At 36.1% G+C, this 27,924-nt stretch overlaps 1 protein-coding gene across 1 annotated transcript; it reads right to left on the bottom strand.

Moving 5' to 3' along the window:
- Nucleotides 1-399: 399 nt before the first annotated feature.
- On the bottom strand, nucleotides 400-27,418 carry LOC129227476 (mucin-7-like). Its single transcript, XM_054862048.1, has 5 exons — nucleotides 27,165-27,418; nucleotides 19,392-19,586; nucleotides 9,505-9,720; nucleotides 3,541-3,720; nucleotides 400-1,337 (listed from the first exon to the last, which is right to left on the bottom strand). Exons 1-5 carry the CDS (start codon nucleotides 27,340-27,342, stop codon nucleotides 427-429), a joined length of 1,680 nt encoding a protein of 559 aa, XP_054718023.1. The 5' UTR covers nucleotides 27,343-27,418; the 3' UTR covers nucleotides 400-426.
- Nucleotides 27,419-27,924: the final 506 nt, after the last annotated feature.

The raw sequence follows: 27,924 nt of genomic DNA on the forward strand, positions 1-27,924 counted from the left end.
TTATGCGACATACATATGCACATACGCATGTAAGCACATACATACATACGCACATACAGACGTCACGAGAAAATTCGTTGTAATTAACTCGAGAATCGCGTCATTATAGATATTTCGCGTGTCTATAAGTTCTTAGGCACCTATCCACGTGTGGTCGAGTCGAAAAAAAAAAAAAAAAAACTCAACATTCATTCGTGGGTGAGTGAAATGGAAATTAAGGTCGATTTTTGAGTGAAAATTTTTTCGCGAATACAATACTTCCTTTTTTGTAAAAGGAAGTAAAAAATCTTGAGCTGAGCCCTTTCGAAATTTGTGATTCAACAGCGTCAGTGCGTGAACAATATATATTCGCTTACTCAAATTTAAGCAGTGAAATTTGTTTTTTTTTTCCAGCTGGTTTTGTTTTTTCTTTCTTTTACCTTGTACCTATTCTTTCTTTTTTGGATACACACATTGCCTTCTGCCGTGATCGTAGATGAGATTCGAGGGACAAGTCAGCACGGAAAGGTGGCCGTTGTTGCAGGCTATGAACTTGTGCTTGTCGTACGGATGAGGAAACCAACCGTTTTTCTCCGGGCACACGAGTTCGGATTCGTCCCATTCCTTCGTTGAAGGTTCAATTGTTTCTTTTGCTGTTGAAGGCTCGGTTGTTGTTGTTGTTGTTGTAGGAGCAGCTGTGGGAGCGGTAGTTAATGGAGTTGTCGGAGGAGCTGTTGGTGTTGTAGTTGTAGGAGGATCTATTGGAGTGGTAGTTGTCGGAGGAGCTGTAGGGGTGGGAGTTGTGGGAGGATCTGTTGGAGTGGGAGTCGTGGGAGGATCTGTTGGAGTGGGAGTCGTGGGAGGATGTGTTGGAGTGGTAGTTGTAGGAGGAGCTGTCGGGGTCTCAGTTGTCGGAGGAGCTGTAGGGGTGGGAGTTGTGGGAGGATCTGTTGGAGTGGGAGTTGTGGGAGGATCTGTTGGAGTGGGAGTCGTGGGAGGATCTGTTGGAGTGGGAGTCGTGGGAGGATCTGTTGGAGTGGTAGTCGTCGGAGGAGCTGTTGGAGTTGGAGTTGTAGGAGCAGTTGTGGGAGTAGTAGTTGTGGCAGGGGCTGTGGGAGTGGTAGTTGTGGGAGGCGCTGTAGGAGTGGTAGTCGTGGGAGGGGCTGTAGGAGGATCTGTGGGAGTAGTAGTTGTAGGAGGATTCGTAGGAGGATCTGTGGGAGTAGTAGTTGTAGGAGGAGCCGTGGGAGGAGCAGTAGTAGTAGTTGTTGTTGTTGTACGAGTTGTGGGGGTTGTACGAGTAGTTCGTGTAGTACGAGTTGTACGAGTAATGCGAGTTGTTCTGGTGGTGCTTGTGCCTGAAACAAAAATAACATACTCGTTAGTTCCAAAAAAAATCAATGATATATTATATTAGCAAAAATACAAAGCATGTAAAAATGAGGAAATTATTTTAAAGCGAAAGCAATTGGGTAAATCATAAATTTTTTTGACAGAACTCTATTCTAAAACAATTACCAATCCTTCAAGAAGTTCAAAAAAAAAAAAAAAAAACTCTATAACACTCTCAAATATTTTATTCTTCACTTCCTCTCTCTCTCTCTCTGTCTTGCATTCTTCATTATTCCTCCACCTAACGTACCTGCATGGAAACGGTCTCTTCTGAAGCGAGACGTGGTCAAGTGCCATCTTCTAAAGGTCATATTAAGATTTGTTTGTGTCAATTACATAATTATTTTTAGTATTTCATACATTGTTTTGTAACAGTTTTATATGCATTTAATAATTCATTCTATAATTAAATAAAGCAAACATCCCGTTGTGGTATCCAGGTACTTTAGTTTCTCCTTGTTGGAAAACATCAATCAGGAATTGACATAATAGAGCTGGAGATAATGAAAATGTTATTAAAGCTAAGATTAACTTCACATTGGTAGTTAAATTTTATCTAGTATGCAAGTGAAGGCGAACCCGTCGTTTAAGGATGCCGTTATGGCTATTAGACATTTACTTGTGGTTATATCTTGTCCCTGCTAAATGGCTTTAACTCTCAGCTTATTACATTCTGTGCTTTGTTTATTGCAATTCATTGAAAAAAAAAAGTAAACATAACGCAAAAAAAAAAAAAAATAAATAAATAAATAAAATTAAAAAAAAATTAATTAATTGAATAAAATAATAATAAAAAAATAAAATAAAAAAATTTATATATAAAAAATAAAGACACTGGCAGTATTGCAGTAGAAATTTAAACAAAGAAAAATGGAGAATTCAACTTTTTACAGCGGAGATGTCATGGTAGACGGATTTCTGGTACGCCAAAAAAGTCAGTTTATGCAACTTGCTGATCTTCAATTTGAAAAGCAGACACTAACATTATTAAAAATGTGGTTTGAAACCAATTTAAAGTAAATTTGAATTAGTTTTGAAATTCCGAACCAAATATTTTAAGGAACAGCCTTTCCCCCCGCGTTCCCTTCCAACTGCAGAACTATTCACTAGACCGTGAATAATTTCGGTACTTCGACAGAATTTTATTTCTGGGCTCAACAACAGAATGTTCATACAAATACAGAGCTGCCAATTGCTAGAAAAAAATCGTAGTTTCTACAAATGACAGCTTTAAACTACGACGCTACGAAAGCGGATCCAAAATCAACGATTTTTGAATTTTTAATTTACTGTCCCGAAAAAAAAAAGAAAGAAAAAAAAGTAATAATTAATTTGAATTCTGAAATTTTGAATTCAAATTATGCTTTTCGCAATCCCGAGTTGCAACAGGACCCTACTCATTGGTTACTACCCAACTCATTTGTTTCTAGACATGGCTCCTGTCCCTCCAAGCCTGGCCTTTCGTCTTGAACGGAGACGTGTGTATTAGTTGTGTATGTGCAGGCTTTTGTGTGTGCGTAGACCCGTGTGTATGCACGTTGGCGTGTGTGTATGTGTGTGAGTGCGTATGTGTATGAGCGTGTATGTGTGTAGGATATGAACACCACTCATCAGGAGCGGTTACCGGGGGACAGAGTTGCGCCTGCAGGTGACGGTGGCGGTTGAAAAAGGCACGGAACATCAAAGACGGTAAAGTGAGAAAAATAAGCAATCGTGATTGCTCAAAAAAAAAAAAAAAAAAAAAAAAAAACAGTATGAAAATTAAACCGGTAAGTTCAGACTTCTACACGTGTGCTGACGGTCTCTATGCAACAAGCATCGCACTTCGAAAGTTGCATGGTGTAAAGATGGATCGGTTTTTAGATCGCGACGCTGATCGAGTCATTGAAGCTTCGGCAAAAAAGCGGAAAAACTGCCAAAAAGTTCCATGAAGAATATAAACTTTTTTATTCCGTATTAATATTTTCTGTATCATACTTGAAAGTTGTTAAGTATCATTGTTTTTGTTCTTTATACGGTTGAAAATTCATCACTGTTTAAATCGGCGGCAGCGGCCACGCCCTCCTCCTTCCCCCCACTGCAAAATCCTGCTGCGATTTTGGATTTTCAAAAGTTGGCAGCTCTGCGAATATCTCTCACTAAATATTTATGAAAATTAGTTTCACTTACTTTCAACGCAAGTATATATTTCGGGCCAATCACATTTCTCCAGGGCGGGATTGAAAAGCAGATCTCCTGCGCATCTTCTCTCTGTCGGATTCCCGTTGCAGCATTGGTAATAGACTTTGCACTTGGTGTTCGGCTTCAAGAAATTCCCGTTCGGCCGAATGCATTCGCTCCTGTTGGGTTCTGAAAACAAAACGCAACCTTTAGGATTTAGAATGCAGAGTAGTGACTTTAGAGCACTGAGTAAGTCGAATTCCCCGAAAGAAAGGTATTCAATATTCAGGTGGAAATATTATTGAAAGGTATTCACTATTCAATACCGAATACCATGCTAATTTAATGATAATAGTGCCCTGGACTTGAAGTAAGCAAAGAAACAACTCTTTACATATTTTCACCCCAAGTTTGTTGCGAACCGAAGCAAAAATAAAAGCGTTTCATTCAGATTAATTTTCCCAACATTGGCAATTTTAATGTGATTTAATGGTTAACTCTCTAAATATCGCCAAAAAAACCCCCCGCCAAATTTGTCGGCAAGTTGGCGACAAAAACTTGGCGACCAAAAACCTGGCGATAGTGTTGGCCAAGTGTTTGCCAAATTATAACACCACTTGAGTTTCCATTGAAGTTAACAATAATTTCCCGCCAAAAAGGTGTAAAAGACCCTCCTTGGAACATTCGAATGCAACCAAAAAAGGAGGTACACAACTAGATCCCACAAGGAATCTACACACCAAATTTCAACTTTCTAGAACATACCGTTCTTGAGTTATGCGGCATACATACGCACACACAAACGTACATACAGACGTCATGAGAAAACTCGTTGTAATTAACTCGGGAATCGTCAAAATGGATATTTCGCGTGTCTATACGTTCTTAAGCACTTATCCACGTGTGGTCGAGTAGAAAAAAAATCTCAGCATTCATTGTGGGGTGAGCAAAATGGAAACTAAGGTCAATTTTTGAGTGAAAACTTTTTTGAGAATACAATACTTCCTTTTTTGTAAAAGGAAGTAAAAAGTTTACTGGTTGGGAACATTCTTTAGTTACTAGTGGCTGGTAGTAATATATTCATTAATAGCTTTTTTTTTTAAAAAATCAAGTATGAGCACTGAACACATATCAAATAAGAAAACAAATATAAACGTTTCCATTTATCATCAGAAATAGATGTCACTAATAAAGAATTAAAAAGATTTTCGCATCGTACTATTTGTACTAAATACTTTTATGATACAGTTGGCTCTCTGTTTAACGACTTTCAAGGGACCACAAAAAATCATCCTTAAGTAGAAAACGCCCTTAAATAGAATGCTTTTAACACTACAGTGGACCATCTGGGACCGCGAAACGCCGTCGTTAAATAGAGAAAGTCGTTAAATAGAGCGTCGTTCAACAGAGAGCCAACTGTAGTAACATTTAAAACAAATTTCTGACAGCGTTTCATTTGTCCTTTACTTATACCGACAAGAGTTTAGCAAGGGCTGGTTGTTTTCTCGGCAGTAACACTGCGCTCGAAGTGAAACGACTTTTACAGAATTCAAGTACTACTTGTATATTACGGCTTAATTGATCACAAAATATTTGATTTGGCGACATTCGGTGATGAAACCTTGGTGTCCGCAGAAAAAAGTTTTGAGAACCTTCCAACCCAAAGATGTGTTGTTGGAGTTTCCGGGTAGTTTCGAGCTCTGGTATGAAACCGAGGTGCAAGAGTTCAGGAGACCAGACGATAGAGATGGTAGACCAGACGATAGACGACCAGAGATAAGAATAAAGCCAATTCTTCTATTGCTTATTATTCTTTCTGCGTCTGGTCTCCTGAACTCTTGCACCTCAGTTTCATACCAGAGCTCAAAACTGCCCGGAAACTGCAATAACACAGCTTTCTGTTGGAAGGCTCTCAAAACTTTTTTCTGCGGACACCAAGGTTTCGTCACCAAATGTCGCCAAATCAAATATTATCAATTACGCCATAATATACAAAAAGTACTTGAATTCTGTAAAAGTCGTTTCACTTCGAGCGCAGTGTTACTGCCGAGAAAACAACCAGCCCTTGCTAAACTATTGTTGGTATAAGTAAAGGACAAATGAAGTGCTGTTAGAAATTTGTTTTAAACGTTACTATCATAAAAGTATTTAGTACAAATAGTACGATACGAAAATCTTTTTAATTCTTTATTGCGTCTGGTCTTATTCATTGCGTCTGGAAGGAATAATTTAGAGTCTTATTGGACTTAATAGAGTTTAAGTCTTTATTGAGTCTGGAAAGAATAATATTGCAAGGGAGGGGCTATCACTCCTCCCTTGAGGGAACCTGCGCCGGTAAATTTTCTGAATTAAAGTCCTAAAATACAAGTGTCGGCCCTTGATGACGATGTTAGGAAAAGGAATAGGCTTCGAATCCCCCCTCCAGAAACATTTCGGAATTTAAATTTCAAAAAGGCAATTTTAGACTATCTTTGGCGATGTTAGGAGAAGCAGTTTGGATGCCTACCCTCTGCCATTTTGCAAAATGTAAGTCACTAAAACACGATTTTAGACACCTCGTGTAATTTCAGGGGAAATAACGGGTTCAGTGACTATCCTCTGATAATTTTTCGAAACCGAAGTTTCAAAAAAGCGCAATGTTTGACGACCTTTGATTATGTTGGGGAGGGGGAGGGGTTGAAACATCCTAGACTAAATCTTTATATTTAAGTTGTTTTAGATGAAAATCATGTGGAAACTCTCCCCCCCCCCACTAGCATTCATAAATCACATACGCAGTAAGAGGTGAGTTCAAAAATCAACCGCCCCCTCCTTGGAAACTTTCTGCATCCGTCCTTGACCAGACGGCATTGATGTGTGATTAGTCGGTGAGTCGTTGCTACTAGAGTAGTGCTGTGAGCTGGTGTTTTTTTTTTTGTAAGCAACTTAGTTTAAACATGTGTCATTAAAGCCATTGAGAAGAGATAAAATGGAGGGAATGAAGACTTTCTTTCATGAAACCCAGACCCCAAGTCACGTGATACATTTTAAAGCAAAGCATTGGAAGGAATTAGGTTTCTTTCGCTTGTTTCACGCAAAACGTGCCACCCATTCGTCGTTGTTGAGTCACGTGACTTGGGGTCTTTGGGTCAGCTTTTGCTAAGCCAATGATTGGACTTGCTCCCTCCATTTTAATTCCTGCTCTAAGATGAAAACCCCAGAACAGCCCCGATGAATTGACGTCCAATAAATCGAATCATCCACTTATCCGAGCATTTTGCTACTGAACACCGAATATGGAGAACATTATGTACTCTGGCAGGGGTTCCCAAACCTCTTCGATTAACGGCACCCCTCAAAGAATTTGAATCCTCTCAGAGCACCCTATTCTATCTCTATTGTATACATAAACATTGACACCATGGACACTTCACGACACCGTTCGCCTTTTCTTAAGGCACCCAGAGTGTCGCGGCACCCAGTTTGGGAACCCCTGTGTTAGGGAATAAGGACTCGAAAAAAGGATGGAAGTTAAGATCAGGACAACAGCTGACTTTCTTTAGCTGAATAAAGAGGACCAGCTCGATTTTGTTTTAAATCGAGCAATTCCCTGCTATATGAGTAAAACAAACATTTTCCATATCAAAGTAATTGGGGTTGTCCATAAATGACGTCACATTCCCCCCCCCCCCACAAATTTGAACCCCTCATCCAAGTCTCATAAAATGTAGCACTTTACCTCACTCCCCTCCCCTCTTTGTTCCACGTCACGCTGTTCTTCATAAGTATATTGTTACAAAATATGCGTGATGTCGCACCCATTATTACCACCTCACTCCCCTTGTCACAAAATGTCACATTTTCACGAACCCCCTTCCCCCCATAAAGCGTGAGTTCATTGGTAGATATCCCCTCCTAGTTTAGCTGCTTTAATGTAGTCTGAGGCGTTCTTTTAGCTACCTGTCTTTTATCCGAACTTTTGCGAACTGAACTGAGTCCAATCCCTACAGGTTCGGGTAATCGATTTTAACTGTTTAGTCGTAGAACTTCGATTATCCGAGCTAATTGGGACCGCAAAAGCCTCGGATTTCGGAATTCTCGGTTAATAGAAACTTTATCTAAAAACTTATCAGGATCGTAAATTGTATAAATTAAAAATACGATAGAATATTTATAAAAGATGGACAGATAAAAAGTAATGTTTTTCAGTTAAAGAAACTGAAAAGGAAAATAACTTGTAGTACGTTTTAAAAAGTCAATTGAATTTTTTTAGCAATTCCAAGTTAAATATTGAAAGTTGCATTAAAACACACATTTCCAGAAAATACTTTTATTTTCAAATTGAAAATTCCTCATTTTCTTAAATTTACATTATTTTTTGAAAAATAAATAGACTTCATTATCGGCTCGGTTAACAGAAACCTCGGTTAATCGAAGCTCGGATAATCGAGGTTCTACTGTAGTTTCTTATTACTATAGCGTCTTACGTCAGTGTTCTAAGACACCCGAACCGCAGATTGGAACCCTCTTATTGGTCGCAGAAGGCTTCGACCGGCGGTTTGTCTGTCTGACAGAGGATCAAATCGTCTGAATACGGGGTTTAATTTACTCAAGTTTGTTTATCAATGCTCAAGGATGGTTTTAGTTGCAAGTGATTCTGACCGAATGGGATACAAAAATTCACTTGATAAATAACAACATAGGGAAGAAATCGGAATTAAATTTTTGGGAGGGCCGAAATTAATTAATCGCCAAATGGAGCTCCAAATTTTGCCGAATGATGATAATTTCACTGAATGAACTTCGAATGTCTGCGAATGATGATAGTTGTACTGAATGGAACTGCGAATTTCGGCGAATGATGATAATTTTGCCAAATCGTCAGACAAAATTTGCAGAATAAGAAATTTTTTGGAAGGTCACCTCCCTTTGGGGTGCCCTTGGAAGAAAGGCCAACATGCACAGGGCAGAAATGCCAAATATCAATACTTCCAAATGCCGAAAATCAATATCTCCAGTGTCCGAGGAAATCTCCCTTGAAAGTTCAAAGCCGCATCCTTCTTTCGATGTACAGTAAAATTTGTGGGCGATTTTTCGCCTTGATTCTTCTCCTTTCTTACCTACTCAAATTAAGCAACAAATTACAATGCTGGTAAAACAAATTGCATCACCCTCGCATTTTCACAACAATGGGTTTATGTGAAAAGTTTTGGTTGAACGATTAACGATGAATGTTGTGAAATTCTGAAAAAACTTATGAAATAAACATTAAACAGCAGGAATCTGATCATTGTTTACGTGGATCGGGGCTGTTTCCGGGCCAAGGCAAACTGCTGACCCCATGCTCATTTTTCCATTTCTGAACCTGCGTGTGAGTTTAGAGAAATAAAATTACCTAACCAAATGTCAATTTAAGTCTAATGGCAGGATAAAGGTTTTTAAATTGTTACTTACCAGTTTTGCCCCATGGCACGGAGCAGAATCATCCTGGAGAATGACGTTTGGAACAGCGGTAAAGCGATCCCGCATAGTATAGGAAGCCAGTTCTCCTCCAAAATGCGAATATACACCTGAGCGTTGACTGTTCCTTGCACAGAGTGAAGTCCACCCACTCCTTGATCAGAAATACATCCCCAAATCATCTGGGATGCGGGATGCTTGACTGAGCGTTGAATGCAGTCGGGTAATATTCCTCTCCTTTGCGGCGCGGGTGATGCAACTTTTTTTTACCACCACTGTACTTTCAAACCCTCAGTGTTACCTTACTGAACTCAACTCGACAAAAAGAACTGACATTTCTTCTTTCTCCGGTACATTCTTCAAATTTTTACGTAGTTCTGTGATAGACAAAGGAGCGCTAGAAAATGCATTGCGACGGGCTCTCAAACCTGTAAATTCGCCACTGCAACTGTTGCGTCAACGCAACAGTATTTTTTTAAAACACCACAAAATTACTCATAATGCGAACAAAATCTCCAAAGAAAGACGTCTTACTTTCAAGACACGGATACAGCTCCCGCCAGTCGCATCTTCCTCTAGCTGGAACGAAGTGCTGGTCTCTAGGGCACGTCTTTTCGACTGGAATCCAATTTTTGCACAAGTAGTAGGACCTGCAGAGACTCCCCGGTTTCGGGAAGGCGCCGTTGCTTTTGAGGCACTTGTTGGTGTCCCGATTGAAGACGTAAAAGGCTGATGATGTACCGAAGATACCTAAGGAACATTAAAAATATGCTGTTGTACGAAGAGTTTTTTTGAGCAATCACGATTGCTTATTGCTTTCATTTGACTGTTTTGAGGTCCTATCATTTTATTTTCCTGCCAGCATCCTCTGCAGCATCACCGTCGACCGGCTCCTTACGATGCTGCTCCTGCAGCGAAAACCGTCTCCAGGTTGCGTAAATGTCCCGACACACACGCGCATACATACACAACTACACACACACACATACACACACACAAAAACATACACACACACATACAAAAGGGGCAAAAGACCACCTTAAAAACTCTCGAATTCAACCAAAAAGAGAGGTGCACAACTAGATCCCACTAGGAGTCTACGTACCAAATTTCAACTTTCTAGGACATACCGTTCTTGAGTTATGCGACATACATACGCACATACACACATACGCACATACATACATACGTACATACAGACGTCACGAAAAAACTCGTTCTAACTAACTCGGGAATCGTCAAAACTGATATTTCGCGTGTCTGTACGTTCTTATGCACTTATCCACGTGTGGTCGAGTTGAAAAAAAAACCTGAACATTCATTCGGGGGTGAGCAAAATGGAAATTAAAGTCGATTTTTGAGTGAACATTTTTTCGCGAATACAATGCTTCCTTTTTCGTAAAAGGAAGTAAAAAAAGTGAAGTTTAGCAGGGTCATGAAAATAGATTTTAGACAAAGGGTTAATTTGAAAGAATCACGAAATTTGGTTCCACACAAGGATTTATTTTTGAAGAGTCAAAAAATTCGTTTTTATAAAAGAAGTTGTTTTGTAGCGTCTTGAAGTTAGATTTTAGACAAAAAATTTGAAAGAATCACGAAGTTAGATTCTATATAAGAAGTTGCTTTTGAAAGAATCATGAAATTAAATTCCGTACAGGGAGTTAGTTTTGAGGAATCATGAAAGTAGATGACCGTATGCTGAACACACAAATGGACTACAGGTTTAGTTTATGGTTCCGGACTCAAAATGCTTAACACGCATAGTCTCTAGTGAGGATAAGAAAGAGGGGCATGATCCAGTTATATTTAAGGGATCACAGTACCTCAAAACTGATCAAACGATCAAAAAATATTTTATTGTTTATTTCAAAACTACAAATTACTCCAAACACAGGGGAAAAGTTTCATCGCTTTTGTTCAAATATTTAAAAAGTTATGAGTAGTTTTCGATCATGCTCGCTATGTGTTCTTATGCAAAAGAAAAACTTTAAACTGCTTTTTCTCGGTGATCTTTTGTGTTTTCATGTCATTAAAATCCCTAAGGATTTTTTTTCTATTAAAGATACAGCTTTAAAGTAATTCTTTTTGCAGTCAGGATAATATATTTAACAAAACTGTGCATTGAATAAGCATTTTATAAATGACTCAAATGTTTAGAGCATGTTATACCTTTAAAAACAGAATTTTAAAAAAAATTACGATTTTTTACATAATTAATCACAAAAAATGTTCCAATAAATATATAAACAAATGAATGCACAAATTTTTAGAGATGAATATTGTGATTGCTTAGCAAAAATCTTTTTTTTTTTTATAAATAAGTGCAAAAACAAAAAAGCCTTAGGGATTTTAAAAAATGGAAATTTTCCTAAATTTTTTGAATTTTTGAAAAATGTGGGCAATATTTTAAGATTTTGAAAATAAATTATTGGTTGCGAAATGAGTGTGTATGTTATGGTTTCAAAAAAAAAAAAAAAAACACAATATTCATAAATTTTAAAAAAATGTTCAGAAGGTTGGTCAAAAAAAAATTTAATTTCAAAAATTAAAAAAAAATGGTCAATAGGTTTAGGGTCGACCCCTTAAGTTTATTAAAATGGAGGACGTTGATGGGATAAATTTCTGCACAAGGCCATTACTTTAAGCTTTTAAAATCGAAAGCTAGTCTTGAATTGAGGAAAAATGACTACCTTAACCGTGTTGTAGTCATTTGGGATAGTTTATCGAAAGCAACTGTTACCTGCCATGGAGTGAATAGTTTTAAAAATGCTCTTCATCTTCAATGTGGATTGAATAAATCAACTAAGACCAACCTAACTGGACCCAGATCCTGTTGCTTAGCATCACTATTGCATTTATTTGTATTTATTAATCACTTAAACACCTATTTTTACTTTCGTCTATATCTAATATATTGAAGAAAGTATTGGATTAGTGCAAATTTGTGAATTCTGATGGATTCGAATGTTTTGAGGTGTGTTGAGTCCATTTCAACCATTTTCGGAAAATGTGTGTGTGTGTGTGTGTGTGTGTGTGTGTCACGTATGTGTGTGACCAGTTTTTTGTGGCCGCTCTACAGCAAAAACTACCTCATGAAATCGAACGAAACTTGGTACACATATGTGTCTATAGGCTTTCAAAATAACTTTCATTCTTTGCTTTGCTTTTGAGATAAATCGGGAATTGAGAAGGTCGTTAAGTTTTGGTGTGTGTAATTTTGTTTTTGTTGGGAATATTGCTGCCTCGTCAAGCATGGGGAGGGATCATAATTAAGCAAAAGATATAGAAGAAAGTTTCGTGATGGCCACAACATACTAGTTGTTACAATGTTGTTATGCTTGAAACTAAACAAACATTTTAGTACATTTTAGTACGGTAACAGACAATTTTTGCACTTACCTAACAGCACAACAAATTTTATGAAGAGCTTCAGTGTGGTGTCCATTTTTTTTTTTTTTTCAAATCTTCATAATTCAGTAAGTTGCTTAAAACATCAAGTTCTTAATACTGTTAAATACTATGCTGTAAGTTTTAAAGAGTCCTAAACGTATCAGCCAATGGATTTAACAAATGTTTGCTTACAGATACAGCAATTCTAAACCGTTTGAAGCATTCTTTCCAATAACAGACGAAGTTGATTCATCCGCGCCTATCTATTGCCAATTATTGCGCATGTCTTTTTATCATTTCAAGAAGAAAAGATCAAACGACTTCTTTTCTGTCTCTCTTTGATATTAAAAACCGATGAGATAAAATCCAAAGAATTTGTAGTCATCATCCGAATCGAATTATCTATGTTTTGAACTGATTAAGGGAACGGGATGCAAACAAAGACAACTGCTTTTTCAGAATTTTAAAAAATAATTTATAGTTTGCGGAGTCATTTCTACCTGTGCAGAAAATACTACACAACTTATGTATTATTTTGAGGTGAGAGAGAAGGTATTGGATCAATCTGTGGGACCTCGATAAATAAAGAACTTTCTAAATACAGTAGCCCCTCGTTATATCGCGCCTCGTTATATCGCTCATTTGGATATATCGCTCTTTTCTTCTTTCTCCCGAAACATTGAAGCATAAAGAAACATTGAAAAAAAGAACAATCTGGGCGGGCAAAAGATTTTTCTGTAACCAATGTGATTACTTTTACTTTTTCCATCCTCTCTACAGCAAGTCAAACGGATTAGAAAGTCTATTGGGAATAAGAGGGTATTAGAATGCGGCCTTCTTGTCTCGCGGCAGCTCAGAAAGATCGTCTTCATTCGCCATTTGATGTTTTTAACTTTCTGACGGTGAAAATTTACTTAAGTTTCAATCTTGTTCAAATTTCAATAGGTGAATACTACATTCGTGAACTACATCGAAACCATTAGAAAATCATGTCAAAAAGAATGAATGCTAATTTACTTGTGTATTGAACTTTTAACTATTTTTAATGACCACCTTTATAACGCGCTTTCGGATATATCGCTCTTTTTCTTTGTCCTCCGAAAAACGCGATGTAACGAAGGGTTACTATATCACTTTCTTTAAAAAAGCACACTTTAAATAAATAAAAGAGAAGAAAAGAAAAGAAAATCTCGTTTTATAATTCATTTTATTTTTGTGTGACACTGCGTTCCATCATTTTTACTCAATTGGTAAGCATGCAATTTAATTTATAAGTTCAAAATAACAAAGATTCGTGAATTGTGGCAAACCGACCTTAAGATTAATTGAGGCAGTGAGAAGCAAAGGGATGTAAGTGGCAAAATTAAAAATTTGGAGATAACTATTACACGTGGTAAGTGAACCCCTTCTCTGTCTTGGGGCAAGAGATGGCACTAGTAGCCCTGGTGGTGCTGCTGTACAGCATGATTTAGAAAAAAAATCAATGAAAGACTACCCAGGACGTTATCTTCATACGCGTTTCACTCAAAACTTGAAAATGTCCACCTACATCCCTTTGCTTCTCACCGCCTCAATTACTCTTCATTATCTGTCGCCTCAAAACACTTGAATATTTTGAATAGCAATTTTAGTAAAGGGATTAGTACATTCAATAAAGCTTCTATAAGGTGAAACATACGAGTTGTTTATTTTTAAAGTGGGAAAAGTCCCTTTTAGATAAAAACAGACACTGGTAATTATAGATTAAACTTATGTCAGCATGATCTTTGTTATCTGCAACACTTCAGAGCTGAAACAATTTTAGAACCCTAATATTTGAGTAATGGAAGTTCTCTTCATTAATAGAACTAATTTTTTTAAGTGTTTTGTCTTTAACATCTCGCAATAACAAGAAATGGACTTGTGTGGCTTTGATAAACTGCCCAGTGACCTTGACTACGTTTACTTCATTTTGGGGGTTTAGTGAAAAGAAGAAGTGTTATTCGCGCGCGTTCCAGTTATGTTGGAATGTCTTCGCTAAACTTTTACGAAGGTAGCTCAACTCAACTCAGCACCAATCACCCGTCCGTACTGGCCCAAAAAGAGGTAAATAATGTCAAAGTCTTGGAACAACTTATCTCAGCCACACTAAATTACTAACAAATGCTTTTTTTTGTGTGCATCTAATTCTCACGCAATGTGTTTGACACTAACGAAATTGACAAATGGCTCTTCCTGAAGTTCTTCAGAGTTATCTGATTTTTGACTTGAAATCATTTTTATAAAAGGGACAGTTTCTGGTGATTCTTTTGAGAAATCTTCAGATGAACTCCCATGGGTTGTTCGCGTTGATAAATCTTTAGACGAATTGCTATCACCAGTCACCTCTGTTCTATTTGAGATATCTTGAGATGGAATTTCGTGGTTTGTTCCGGCTACATCAGTTGAGAAATCTCGAGATGAATTACCTGGCGCCACTTCTGTTGTTGCAGAAGATAAGTCTTCGGACGAATTCTTATGGGCTGTTTCTGTGGAGAAACCTACTGAGGAATTTGAACCACCTCTCATTACCTCCATTCCTCCAGAGAAATCTTCGAGGGTTGCCCTGGCCATACTTGTTGATGATTTCTCCTGTGCTGCTTCTGCTGTTCTCGGGGCGAATTCTTGCGACGAACTGCCCTCGGCTGTTTCTATAAGATGTTCTTGAGAAGAACTGTTGATGTCCGGGTCAGTTATTTCAGAAAGAAGTTCTTCAGATGAATCATCTGTTGCAATGTCGGATGTTGAATTGAAATGTTCTGCAGAAGAACTCTCATCAGAAATTTCAAAAGAACTATCAGGAAACTCAGTTGAGATGTTCGTGGGGAACTCGGGTGTTTTCGTATCCACATTTTGAGTAGTTTCCATCAAGAAATTTCGAGTCTTTCCTTTATGAACTCTTTGAGCAACAGTGGAACGAGGAACATCCGAACCAGTAGTATTTGTTTCCCCTATGAACAAAAATGCTATCATAAGTACTAGTTACATAAAGCAAGCAAGTTAAAGTATTTTGATAGGTATTAGGCCAATTTATGAAAGAAAAATTAAAATTTTTAATTTTATAATCGATTTGATCAATAAAACAGTCAAAAGTGTATCAGTCTATCTGTGATTTACTTCGAGTGACGATTATTCAAGCGATTTTTCTAGAAACATGAGCACAAAAACTACTTGGAACACGATAAAGTGCATTTTCAAGCGATTTTCCTAAAATTCGGTTTTGAGATATTTTTATACTTGAATTTTTAGAATTTTTTTTTTATAAATGCGGAATTGTAGAATATTTCATTTACCTTTTCACATCATTCTAAACTCCGAAAAAGTTACATAAGATAATATTGTTCGATGCTTCGATGACTTTTAGTGACTGTTGATTAGTACAACATAAGAGAGTACAAAATAATATGCAGAAAAAAAAGAAAAAAATGCTGCATTCAGCATCGCAACATGATTTGTCATTGCAAAATACGCTCAAGTATTAAGTACTTTTCAAAACGTGAATTGTTCAACAAATTAAAAATTGTGAAACAGAATTTTTTCTAAAGGCAAAATAAAGAAATGAATTTCCGCTAAATGAACCGAGACAAATATAGTTGACTAGTAATATCTGATATGCAAGGTATACATAATTCTGATTAAAGGTACTATATGTTTCTGCTGGGTTACCATATCAAAAATATGGCCGCGTTAACTCACGCCGCCATCATTTTAGAACGTTTTTTCAGTTTTAACGTCCGTATCTAAACAATTATTTACTCGCAAGCAAAACCTTTCATCGATAAACTAAGGAACATAAAACTATCTCGAAATAAATGACTTATTACTTCCTTTTACAAAAAAGGAAGTATTGTATTCGCGAAAAAATTTTCACTCAAAAATTGGCCTTAATTTCTATTTTGCTCACCCCCGAATGAATGTTGGTTTTTTTTTTCCGACTCGACCACACGTGGATATGTCTAAGAACGTACAGACACTCGAAATATCCATTTTGATGATCCCCGAGTTAATTACAACGAGTTTTCTCCTGACGTCTGTATGTACGTATGTATGTGCGTATGTGTGTATGTACGTATGTATCTCGCATAACTCAAAAACGGTATGTCCTAGAAAGTTTAAACTTGGTACGTGGACTCCTAGTGGTGTCTAGTTGTGCACCTTCCATTTTAGTTGCATTCGCATGTTCCTAAGGGGGTCTTTTGCCCCCTTTTTGGAGGAAAGTGTTAATTTCGATGTAAACTCAAATGATGTTATAATTTGGCAGACACTTGGCGATATATCGCCAGTCTTTTGGTCGCCAAGTTTTGTCGCCAACTTAGCGACAAATTTGGCGATTTTTAATTTTTTTTTTTAAATCTGGTTTTAATCTGGCCACTGCTGTTGATATTTAGAGAGTCAACTATTGAATCACATTAAAATTGCCAATAATGGGAAAATGACATGAAATTGGAGTAAAAGGAAGTCATGTGATGCACACATCAGCTCGTTTTTGTTTTGGATGTAGGAGGTGAGGAGATATTGAATCTCCACACAATTGAATCCACAAAATAAAACAAAGAGGGAAATAATTTTTCAAAAATTTACGAACTCTGGAATCAAATATTTCCCCTCTCCTACAGCTACAATAAAAGCAAAAACAACCCTTTAAAGATAATTTTGTGCTCCTTAATTAATTAATTAATGAGTTTACTAGCAAGTTAATAGAGTTTGCAATTCGAAACGAAAACTGAAAAAGTAACCCAAAACCTAATGTTTCAGCACAAGTTCACCTTACTTCCAGGTTTTGAGAAGCAACGAAGCAGAAGTAAGGTGAACACACCGGTAGTGGTCAGTGCTTCAGAGTGTTTCAGTAGTGGCCACTTCAAGATTTACATTTGAAAAATAGGAATTCAGGTTTTCCAATGGATTCAAACGTGCAGGAAGTAGTATTGTACAGTGGATGTAAAAAAAAAAATTGCATCACCCGCGCCGCAAAGGAGAGGAATATCATCCCGACTGCATTCAACACACAGTCAAGCATCCCGTATCCCAGATGATTTGGGGATGGATTTCTGATCAAGGAGTTGGTGGTCTTCACTTTGCGCAAGGAACAGTAAACGCTCAGTTGCATATCGGCATTTTGGAGGAGAAACTGCTTCCTACTATCCGGGATCCCTTTACTTCAGTTCCGAACGTCCTTTTCCAGGATGATTCTGCTCCGTGCCATAGGGCAAAACTGGTAAGTAACAACTCAAAATCTTTAATTCTGCCATTAGACTGAAACTGACATGGGATTAAGTAATTTTTTTCCGTCTAAACTCACATGCAGGTTCAGAAATGGAAAAATGAGCATGGGGTCAGCCGTTTGAATTGGCCCGGAAACAGCCCCGATCTACGTAAACAATGATCGGATTCCTGCTGTTAAATGTTGATATCATAAGTTTTGCAGTATTTCACCATAGACTAATAATAAGAATAGACCGAGCTATGGCAACCCTTTTGCTGCTCATAAACCAAACCATGTGACTGGTGGATATCCTAGCAACAGCGGGCGTTGATCATAGCAGACGATCAACGCTCGCGAGAAATAAAATAAGTAGAATTGATGGAACACGGAAGAATGATCTTTTATGGAGTCCGATTTGTAAATTTGTCATTCTAAGTTGTAAATATTTTATTAATGTAGTGAGTTTTTCGTTTAGGTAGTACTGTGCATTTTCTTTAGTCGATTTCAATAACTCTCTAAGCAATTAAAGATGCAAGCGCCCAAAAAAGAATCGATAAATGGTAAGATTTTTACTTACAATGTCAATTTAAGATACCGATTTGTACATTTTTGCGTTAACGCAAAACGTTTACGCCATTACGTTCACGCCAACGCTGACATAGCAGTTCCGAATGAAATAAAAGTTACTGAAAACTGTGATCAAAAACTAATTACTAATGTCAAAATAATGCATAACTAAAAGAAAAACAGTTTAATCTCTGCACCTGGAAAAAAATTATCATGAAAGCACATTACGTCTCAAAATACTTGTCGAGTGCCAAACTATAGATAATGTTGCCATCTAGCAACCATGCTGCCAAAGTGTTCGCCAAGCCTTACACCAGTCACATGATGTATCCATGAACCAATTTTTTCATCAGCAAGTCTGGGAAAGCTTGTTCTACTCTTATTATTAGTCTATGTATTTCACATACATTCATAGTTAATCGGTCGACCAAAACTTCTCACATAATCCCATTGTTGGGAAAATGCGAGGGTGATGCAATTTTTTTTACCAGCACTGTAGTACCTCTTGCACGTTTGATGCACTTTTGAATCCATTGGAAGACCTGGAAACCTATTTTTTCAAACATAAATCTTGAAGTGGCCGCTATACTGAAGCACTGGCCACTACCGGTGGTGTGTTTACCTTATATTCATTTTATTAAACCTGAATAAAAACTGCTTTGTTTAAAAAACAGATGGGAGTGGAAATTTTTTGTTGGTGGGATCTTGTTCTCAAACTAAACATTTTTCTGATATTTTCATCGACTTAATTAAATTGATAGCGCGGATTAAAAGGAAAGGATTCACGGCTAAAATAAAGGGGAATTATACAAACGTGGAACGCGTGACGAATTGGCGAAAAACATTTTCATTGCTGAAATAACTGTTACCGTGTTTGCTGTGCTCATACTTAAGTTTTACATTTTAATGGAACTATTTATGTTAGCTAATACAATTTGTGCTGTATAATTTGACAGAATGTTTCACAATTTAATGGCTTTATTTAATTATTTGGCTAAATTTTGTTCACTTTAATACAACTTTTATTCTTAATAGCTTATTTTGTTTAAAAATAAACATTAAATTTACGCAACGATGGTTTTGGCAGCGGTTGCCATGCAGATAAACGCTTTGTTTTGACCTTTGACCAGTCTGGCAAAAAATTTTGAAAACGTGCCAACTGTTCCACGTTACGATAATTCCTCCTGAAAAACATATTTTGGGTTAAATAACAACAATTATTGGAAGTGAAGTTTTCTTTTACCATACGGATTGTAACGGTGTCCACATACAACTTCGTCTTTGGGAAGACACTTGGAGCTTTTGGAATCAAATAAATATCCCAACTTGCACGACCGGAGCTTTGATATCCTTTGCCTACACTTGTGGTACTTTGAGCAATCTTTAGAGTACATGAATAATCCTCTAGATCGGGGGCACTTGTAATACTTTTCGACCTCTGTAAAGAAAAATGTGTCAAAGTTATAACTTTCTGAAACTGTTCGTTGTTTTCAAGCTTATGCATTTTTGTTTTTTACTTATAGGGTGTCCGGAAAAAGACTGACTGTTTTCAAAAATTTATAACAGGAGAACGGTTAATGATAAAGAACAAATTCTTGCAGAAAATTCATGTGGTGGGCACTAAATTTTCCCCCTCAGATTTGCAAATTTTAGTTCAAAAATGTTTCAATAGATGGCGCTGCACATAGTAAGCCTGTAAGTCAAAAAAGAAGAATTGAAATTCACCGATTTTTCCTCCTATTGCGACATGGGTTTACAGCCGACGATTGTTTGAAAATATTACTTTATTTTTTTTGTTCATTATTTTCGAAAAATTATGATGTAATTTCTCTTTTTTTTTAATTTCCGGGCTTACTATCTGCAGCGCCATCTACTGGAAAAACTTGCAACTAAAATTTGGAACTCAGGGATAAAAAATTTACGGCCCGCCACACGAATTTTCTGCAAGAATTTTTTTTTTTTTTTTTTTTGAAAACAGTCTTTCTCAGGACACCCTGTACATGTAAGAAGAAGAGGTAGTAATGTGTTCGCAAAAGAAATTTTTACTCTAATTTCGACTTAAGTTTCCAATTCGCTCGCCTCCGAATACATTTTGAGTAGTTTTCCGAATGTCTAGGCGTATTCCAAACCACATTGAGTCCCCCCTCCCCTATTTCTTTCCTCGATCATGCCATTTTGATTCATTAAATTGCCTTGCTGCAAATTCGTTACGGGGAGATGTTTTTGCTACTTATCCAAAGCGTTAAGAATCCGAACGTACACCAATAAAGTTTTAATAAATTCTTTGCTTAAACAATGGCTAAGGATCAGATACATTTCGTGAAATAAGCGATTCGCAAACTCCAGAGCTCGAATACGCTACCTTGCGGCGATAAACAATACTAAAGAAGAAGGTAAAACATTCTATTCCACGTGTTTTCTTTGGGGTAGATTACAGGCTTCAGACAGTTTGTGGTGTAATGTAATTTCAGAAGAATAGAAAAGAAAGCTTCCCACAAACACGATGAAAAATTACAGCCATTCATTATGCGTCAAAGCAAGTTATAAGTTACGGTATTTGTTTGTCTTACCTTTTTCATCCGCCATTAGACCGTGGCTGCAGCGCCCCCTATAGTTTATTGGAGTTGCGAATTACATACGAGGGACGTTTTTAAAGTAAGGTCCGTTTTGAAATAAAAAAAGAACGAAAACAGATAAAGCAAAGACATTTATTGCAAAAAAATCTACCACTCTTGCGCTACATTTCGACACTGCTCCCGTGATTTTCTAAGTATTTGTCATAGCGTTGTACAGGTTTTTGTATACCTACTCGTAGAAAATGGCCGCCCGTGTAGTCAACCATGGGGGTAACATGTTCTCTGAGCTCATAATTGCTGTTGTGCCACAGACCACCTAGGAAAGACTTTAGATGCCGAAACAAATGAAAGATGCTGCGAGCGAGGTGAGGGCAGACCAGAGGATGTTCAAAAACGTCCCAGCCAAAGCCCTGTAAGAGTTCTCATGGTCGTCTACACAGGCGGTAAATTTGTACGAATAGGTATACAAAAAGCTGTACCACGCTATGACAAATGCTTGGAAAATCAATGGAGCAATGTCAAAATATAGAGTAAGGGTGGTATATTTTTGTGCAATAAATGTCTTTGCTCTATCTATACTCGTTCTTTTTTTATTTCTAAACGGACCTTACTTTAAAAACAAGCCTCGTACAATGATAAAATAAATGAAACTAAGTCCACATTAATAGAGGCGGAGTATTATATTTTTCAGCGCAACTAGCTTATCAAACTCAACTTTGGCAGGCAAAAAAAAAGAATTTCAAAGCGCTCTCAGCCCGAAAATCAGTGATTTTTTTAAAAAAGACTTTAAGTCAATTTTTTCTTGCAGAAATTAATTCTATTTTCTTTGTGTGAAGTCGGTGTGTTTTTCAGCGAAAAATATACCAGTGAATTTTTTTCACCTTTTTGTGAAGGTACACATTCGCTGCCAAAAATAAAAAATAATGTTTTAATGCAAGTTTATCATAAACTATATTGTTCTTTCTTTATAAACTGTAATTTTCAGAAAAAATGTCCAATTTCTTCATTTTGAATAAAGTAAGTCATCTTAACTACAGTCGAACCTCCATACATCGAACTTCCGCATATCGAAATTTTCTATGTATCAAAATCCTAGCAAATTTCTATGTTCATTACATAGAAAAATTGTTTCTATATATCGAAAAAATCTCTATATATCGAAAAAAAATTTGCGACATTTGTATTTTTTTTTTTTTTTTTTTACTTTAGACTGTTTGTCTCAGAAAAAATGAAGGTTAGGGGAGAAAATTATGTTCACTAAAGGTTGCTACAAAACTCATAAGAAATATGGAGTTGAAGGGTGTGTAGTTAAGTCGTTATTCCGTTCTGAAGTTCTTAAATTCCCTCAAGTTTATTTCAAATCTTAGCTGTAACCAGTAACACTGTAAAATCATTTTCAAATTATCCCTCTTGTTTGTTGATTATCATTCCTAGTCTTCTTAGCTTCAATAAAAATCATTCAAGTTAAGTAGATTGATTTTTTATTTTTCTCTCGATCACATTGTTAAAACAAAAATTCCCTCATGTTGCGAATCAAGTTGAATTGCCAAAGAATATGAAGATGTATGGTTGGCGTAAAAATATAATTTCTGTTAATTTTTTACTCATTACTTTCATTTAATCCGATACTCGTATAAATTATAAATTGGGTTTCATACACGAAAATTAGTTTTTACTTTAATATTTTAGGACACTTTTATGATAAAATAAGATCGTTTCCATACATAGAAATTTCTATATATCGAAGTTTTTTCCGGCAATTTGCTACTTCGATATATGGAGGTCCGACTGTATTTCACTTTGCCTCACATTTCTATATATCTCTCTCTCTCATACACACTACACACGTACACATACACAAATTAGAAAAGAAAAAGAAGAGGGGAGAGAAAAACTTGCCAGCTTTGTCAGAGCATATAGCCAGAGTCTGTGGTACACATCTGCCTTTAGTTTCATCGAAGAGGGTGAAATTCGGACACGTTCTGTGAAGTGCTTTCTTCGCACGACACTGGAAGTACTTTTTGCAGTTCAAGATGTCGGGATACCTTCCCCAGGACAACGGACAGTGGAAGTGTTTCCTGTGGTAAAGAGGCTTGTAACCTGAAAGCCAAGAACCTTCAATTACTACGTCACAAATCATCAACTGCTAACAGCAAATACGGTCATCATCGATTGCATACCAAATCTGTTGTGGATTATGTATTAGTAACTACGGTTGAGACAAATCCAACCTGGTAGCCAGGGAGGGGGGCATACAGAAAACCTTTTGGGGGGGGGACATGACCCCCCTCCCCCCGAACGAAACTACGGTTTTGAGAACGAAAAATTTCTAAAACTGCTTAATGGTTAATAAAAAAAAAAAAAATAAAAATCTTACCCATAATTTTTCATTGGGGGGGAAAAAATTAATTTGAATTTTGACCTCTTGAATTCAAATTATGTTTTTCGCAATCACGAGTGTGTGTATGTAGGCATGTGTGTTTATGTGTGTGTGTGTGGGGGGGGGGGGGTGTTTGTGTGTAGGAGGGTATGTGTGTGTAGGCATGTGTGTTTGTGTCTGTGTGTAGGTATGAGTGTGTGGGTAATTGTGTGTATGAGTGTTTGTGTGTGGTCTGGAATGTGTATGTGTGTGTAAGCATATGTGTTTGTGTCTGTGTGCAGGCATGAGTGTGATGAGTGTGTGGGTAGTTTTGTGTAGGTGTGTGTCTATGGGTATGTGTCTGTATGTATGTGTAGTACGTGTCTGTATGTATGCGTGTGTGTGTATGTATGTGTTTGAGTGTGTGTTTGTATGTGTGTATGTGTTTGTGTATATGTGTGTAGGTGTATGTATTTGTGTGTGCGCGTGTGTATGTGTAGTTGTGTATGTATGCGCGTGTGTGTAGGATATTGACGCAACTTGGAAACGGCTTTCGCTAGAGGAGCAGCATCGTGAGGAGCCGGTCGACGGTGATGGTGCAGAGGGTGCTGGCGGGAAAATAAAATGATAGCACATGAAAACAGTCAAGTGAGAAGAATAATCAATCGTGATTGCTCAAAAAATAAATAAATAAATATATAAATAAATAAATAAAAAAATAAATAAATCAGGCAGGAATAGAAGGGCGCCCATATAAGGGAAGGGGGCGATGGGGGTTCAAGCCCCCTTTAGAATTTAAAACTTCTTTGCTTTTAGTACTTTTTTCTTTGCAAAAACGTAAAAGCATTTCTTCTTCAGCCGTTAACGAATAAGTTATTAAAAATGTCAAATTTTAATAAGTCCAATCTGCACTGAAATCAGTTTTCATGGGGAAAATATCTGAGCTCCCCTTTACATATGGACACCCTTGTAGGAATAACGTAGTTGATTGGAGATAAACGTTGCAAATTAATTTCATAAGCATTGACATGAAGTATAGTAGTTCAAATATTTACTTTCAAAAAAACTTAATGAATTGAAAATATACTGTAATCGTTTACATTTTATGCATAAAGTGTTTGAACACAATGTGGACGGATACTGTTGTCGACGGTTTAAGGGGGGGGGGGCATGAACCCCTTGTATCCGCTACTGCTGGTAGCATTGTGAATTCTACGCAGATCCTAATCACGGCATTGCGACACTACCAGGTTGGGTTTGCCCAAAATATAGTTTGTATGTTAAAAAAAAAAGTTTGCTTGGCATTATACACCGCTTGACATAAATTAAGGAAGAATCACAAAAATAGCGATAACTCCCTCAAAAATAAGCCAAGTCATATACAATTTGAATATGTTTTCATGTAAGATTTGTCTTAAAATCGGCACATCTTAGTCCATAAGTTGCGCAATGTTACACCTATTAACAACGATAAACTTCACAACATAATTTTTTTTAGCGTTGCTATACTTTTTTTACGGAAATAATATAATATTAATCCAGGGCAGAATACCATCAATAATACCGATTAATGGACATTAAGTGTAATAATGTGTATGTATGAACTCCACACACCATATAGGGGTGGTAAAAAAAATTGCATCACCCGCGCCGCAAAAGAGAGGAATATCATCCCGACTGCATTCAACACACAGTCAAGCATCCCGTTTCCCAGATGATTTGGGGATGTATTTCTGATCAAAGAGTTGGCGGGCTTCACTTTGCGCAAGGAACAGTGGACGCTCAGGTGTATATCGGCATTTTGGAGGAGAAATTGCTTCCTATACTATCCGGGATCCCTTCACTTCAGTTCCAAACGTCATTTTCCAGGATGATTCTGCTCCGTGCCACAGGGCAAAACTGGTAAGTGACAACTCAAAAACCTTTATCCTGCCATTAGACTTAAATTGACATGGGGTTGAGTAATTTTTTTTTCTCTAAACTCACACGCAGGTTCAGAAATGGAAAATGAGCATGGGGTCAGCAGTTTGCCTGGGCCCGGAGACAGCCCCGATCTACGTAAACAATGATCGGATTCCTGCTGTTAAATGTTTATTTCATAAGTTTTTGCAGAATTTCACATACATCCGTCGTTAATCGGTCGACCAAAACTTCTCACATAATCCCATTGTTGTAAAAATGCGGGATGATGCATTTTTTTTTTTTTTTTTTTTGCCAGCATTGTATTATATAGTTCGTTAAGCGCATATTGTGTAAAACTGCATGTAACAAATAAAAAAAAAAACTTTGTTTAAAATTTTCAATTACATAAATGAAATACTGCAGCTTACTGCCTAAAAGATTGATTAACAATTTATTAAAATCACATCCTGTCCAAAATTATTGACTGAATGAGGACTTGACTATGAATAACTTTTGCTGTTTCGAGCGAAGAAAACTGCTGGCAGTTTTGAAACAGAAAGGTCAATTTTTATAGAAGAAGGGGCACACGTAAATATTTTTTGTTTATTTCCTCATTTCTCAAAAAATATTTTCAATTTCTCAGAGCAAAAGTGTCCTCATGATTGAATAGTTTTTTGTTTGTGGCATGGATTTTTTTTAGATATTAAAAAAAATTATTATTTTACTTTATGGCCTTTTTAAAAAAATATTACTTTACTTTATGTTATTTGTAAAAAAAATTATTACTTTTACTTTATGGTACTTGTAAAAAAAATATTACTTTACTTTATGGTATTTGTAAAAAAAATATTACTTTACCTTATGGTATTTGTAAAAAATATATTATTTTACTTTATGGTATTTGTAAAAAAAAATATAACTTTACTTTATGGTATTTAAAAAAAAAAAATATTACTTTACTTTATGGTATTTGTAAAAAAAAATATTACTTTACTTTATGGTATTTGTAAAAAAAATATTACTTTACCTTATGGTATTTGTAAAAAATATATTATTTTACTTTATGGTATTTGTAAAAAAAATATTACTTTACCTTATGGTATTTGTAAAAAATATATTATTTTACTTTATGGTATTTGTAAAAAAAAATATAACTTTACTTTATGGTATTTAAAAAAAAAATATTACTTTACTTTATGGTATTTGTAAAAAAAAATATTACTTTACTTTATGGTATTTGTAAAAAAAATATTACTTTACCTTATGGTATTTGTAAAAAATATATTGTTTTACTTTATGGTATTTGTAAAAAAAATTATAACTTTACTTTATTGCATTTGTAAAAAAAATATTACTTTATGGTACTTGTAAAAAAAATATTATTTTACTTTATGGTATTTGTAAAAAAAATATTACTTTACCTTATGGTATTTGTAAAAAATATATTATTTTACTTTATGGTATTTGTAAAAAAAATTATAACTTTACTTTATTGCATTTGTAAAAAAAATATTACTTTATGGTACTTGTAAAAAAAATATTATTTTACTTTATGGTATTTGTAAAAAAAATATTACTTTACTTTATGTTATTTGTAAAAAGAATTATTACTTTACTTTATGGTATTTAAAAAAAAAAATATTACTTTACTTTATGGTATTTGTAAAAAAAAATATTACTTTACTTTATGGTATTTGTAAAAAAAATATTACTTTACCTTATGGTATTTGTAAAAAATATATTATTTTACTTTATGGTATTTGTAAAAAAAATTATAACTTTACTTTATTGCATTTGTAAAAAAAATATTACTTTATGGTACTTGTAAAAAAAATATTATTTTACTTTATGGTATTTGTAAAAAAAATATTACTTTACTTTATGTTATTTGTAAAAAAAATTATAACTTTACTTTATGGTATTTGTAAAAAAAATATTACTTTACTTTATGGTATTTGTAAAATAAAATATTACTTTACCTTATGGTATTTGTAAAAAGAACATTACTTTACTTTATGGCATTTGTAAAAAAAATTACTACTTTACTTTATGGTATTTGCAAAAAAATGTCTTCAATTGTTCACATGTGCTCAAGGGAAGGTACAGGTTCCTGAAAAATACCGGAAACCCTTTTTTCCTGGTGCCTCAAAATTTCCGGAAATTTTCCATGTCTACATACCACGATCAAATTGACTGCTCCAGCATTGAGAAAATGTTTTCGTTCCACAGTTGAGGGTAAGATAATCGAAGATCAGGCCTGAAGGACATTTCCTCAGCTTGAATTGACCTTCAGAATCCGGAGAATAATAATGGTAGCAGGAAGTCCGGTGAGGGAAACGAGTCAGTCCGGCTTTCATCCGGGGCCAGTTGTAATCCAGTAGGAGATTTCCGGATTTTACTGGAATCCTTTTTGTTGAATTCTGCTCGGATTTAGCAATGGCAGTGACTTTGCAAACATAAGAAAAAAAGAAATTAAAATATAACAATGCTGCTACAAAAAAATGCATTTAAAATTTAACAATTTTATTAGTTACATGAAATACACCGCCAGCTCAGTCAATTAAAGCCGAGGACTGCAGTTTCGTGCTTATTAGCACTCATCAGCCCGGCATAGGAAGTGCCTGAGATGGAGGTGGAAAACCTCTTAAGGAAGCCTAGAGTGCCAAACAAACTGGTAGCTAATACAGAATTAGCACTGACCAGACGAGTAACCGAAACAACAAACTGGTAGCTAATACAGAATTAGCACTGACCAGACGAGTGACCGAAACAATGGTTCGGTTCAACTCGAATATTGAAGGCAAGGCAGGTATATTCAGTAAGTTTCCGCCCTATAGCCAGGGCTAAGGCAGAAATACATGAAATACTCCGCCAGCTCAGTCAATTCCAGCACGAGGACTGCAGTTTCGTGCTTATTAGCACTCATCAGCGCGGCATAC

The sequence above is a fragment of the Uloborus diversus genome, chromosome 1 (genome assembly GCF_026930045.1).
Source record: "Uloborus diversus isolate 005 chromosome 1, Udiv.v.3.1, whole genome shotgun sequence".
Lineage (NCBI taxonomy): Eukaryota > Metazoa > Arthropoda > Arachnida > Araneae > Uloboridae > Uloborus > Uloborus diversus.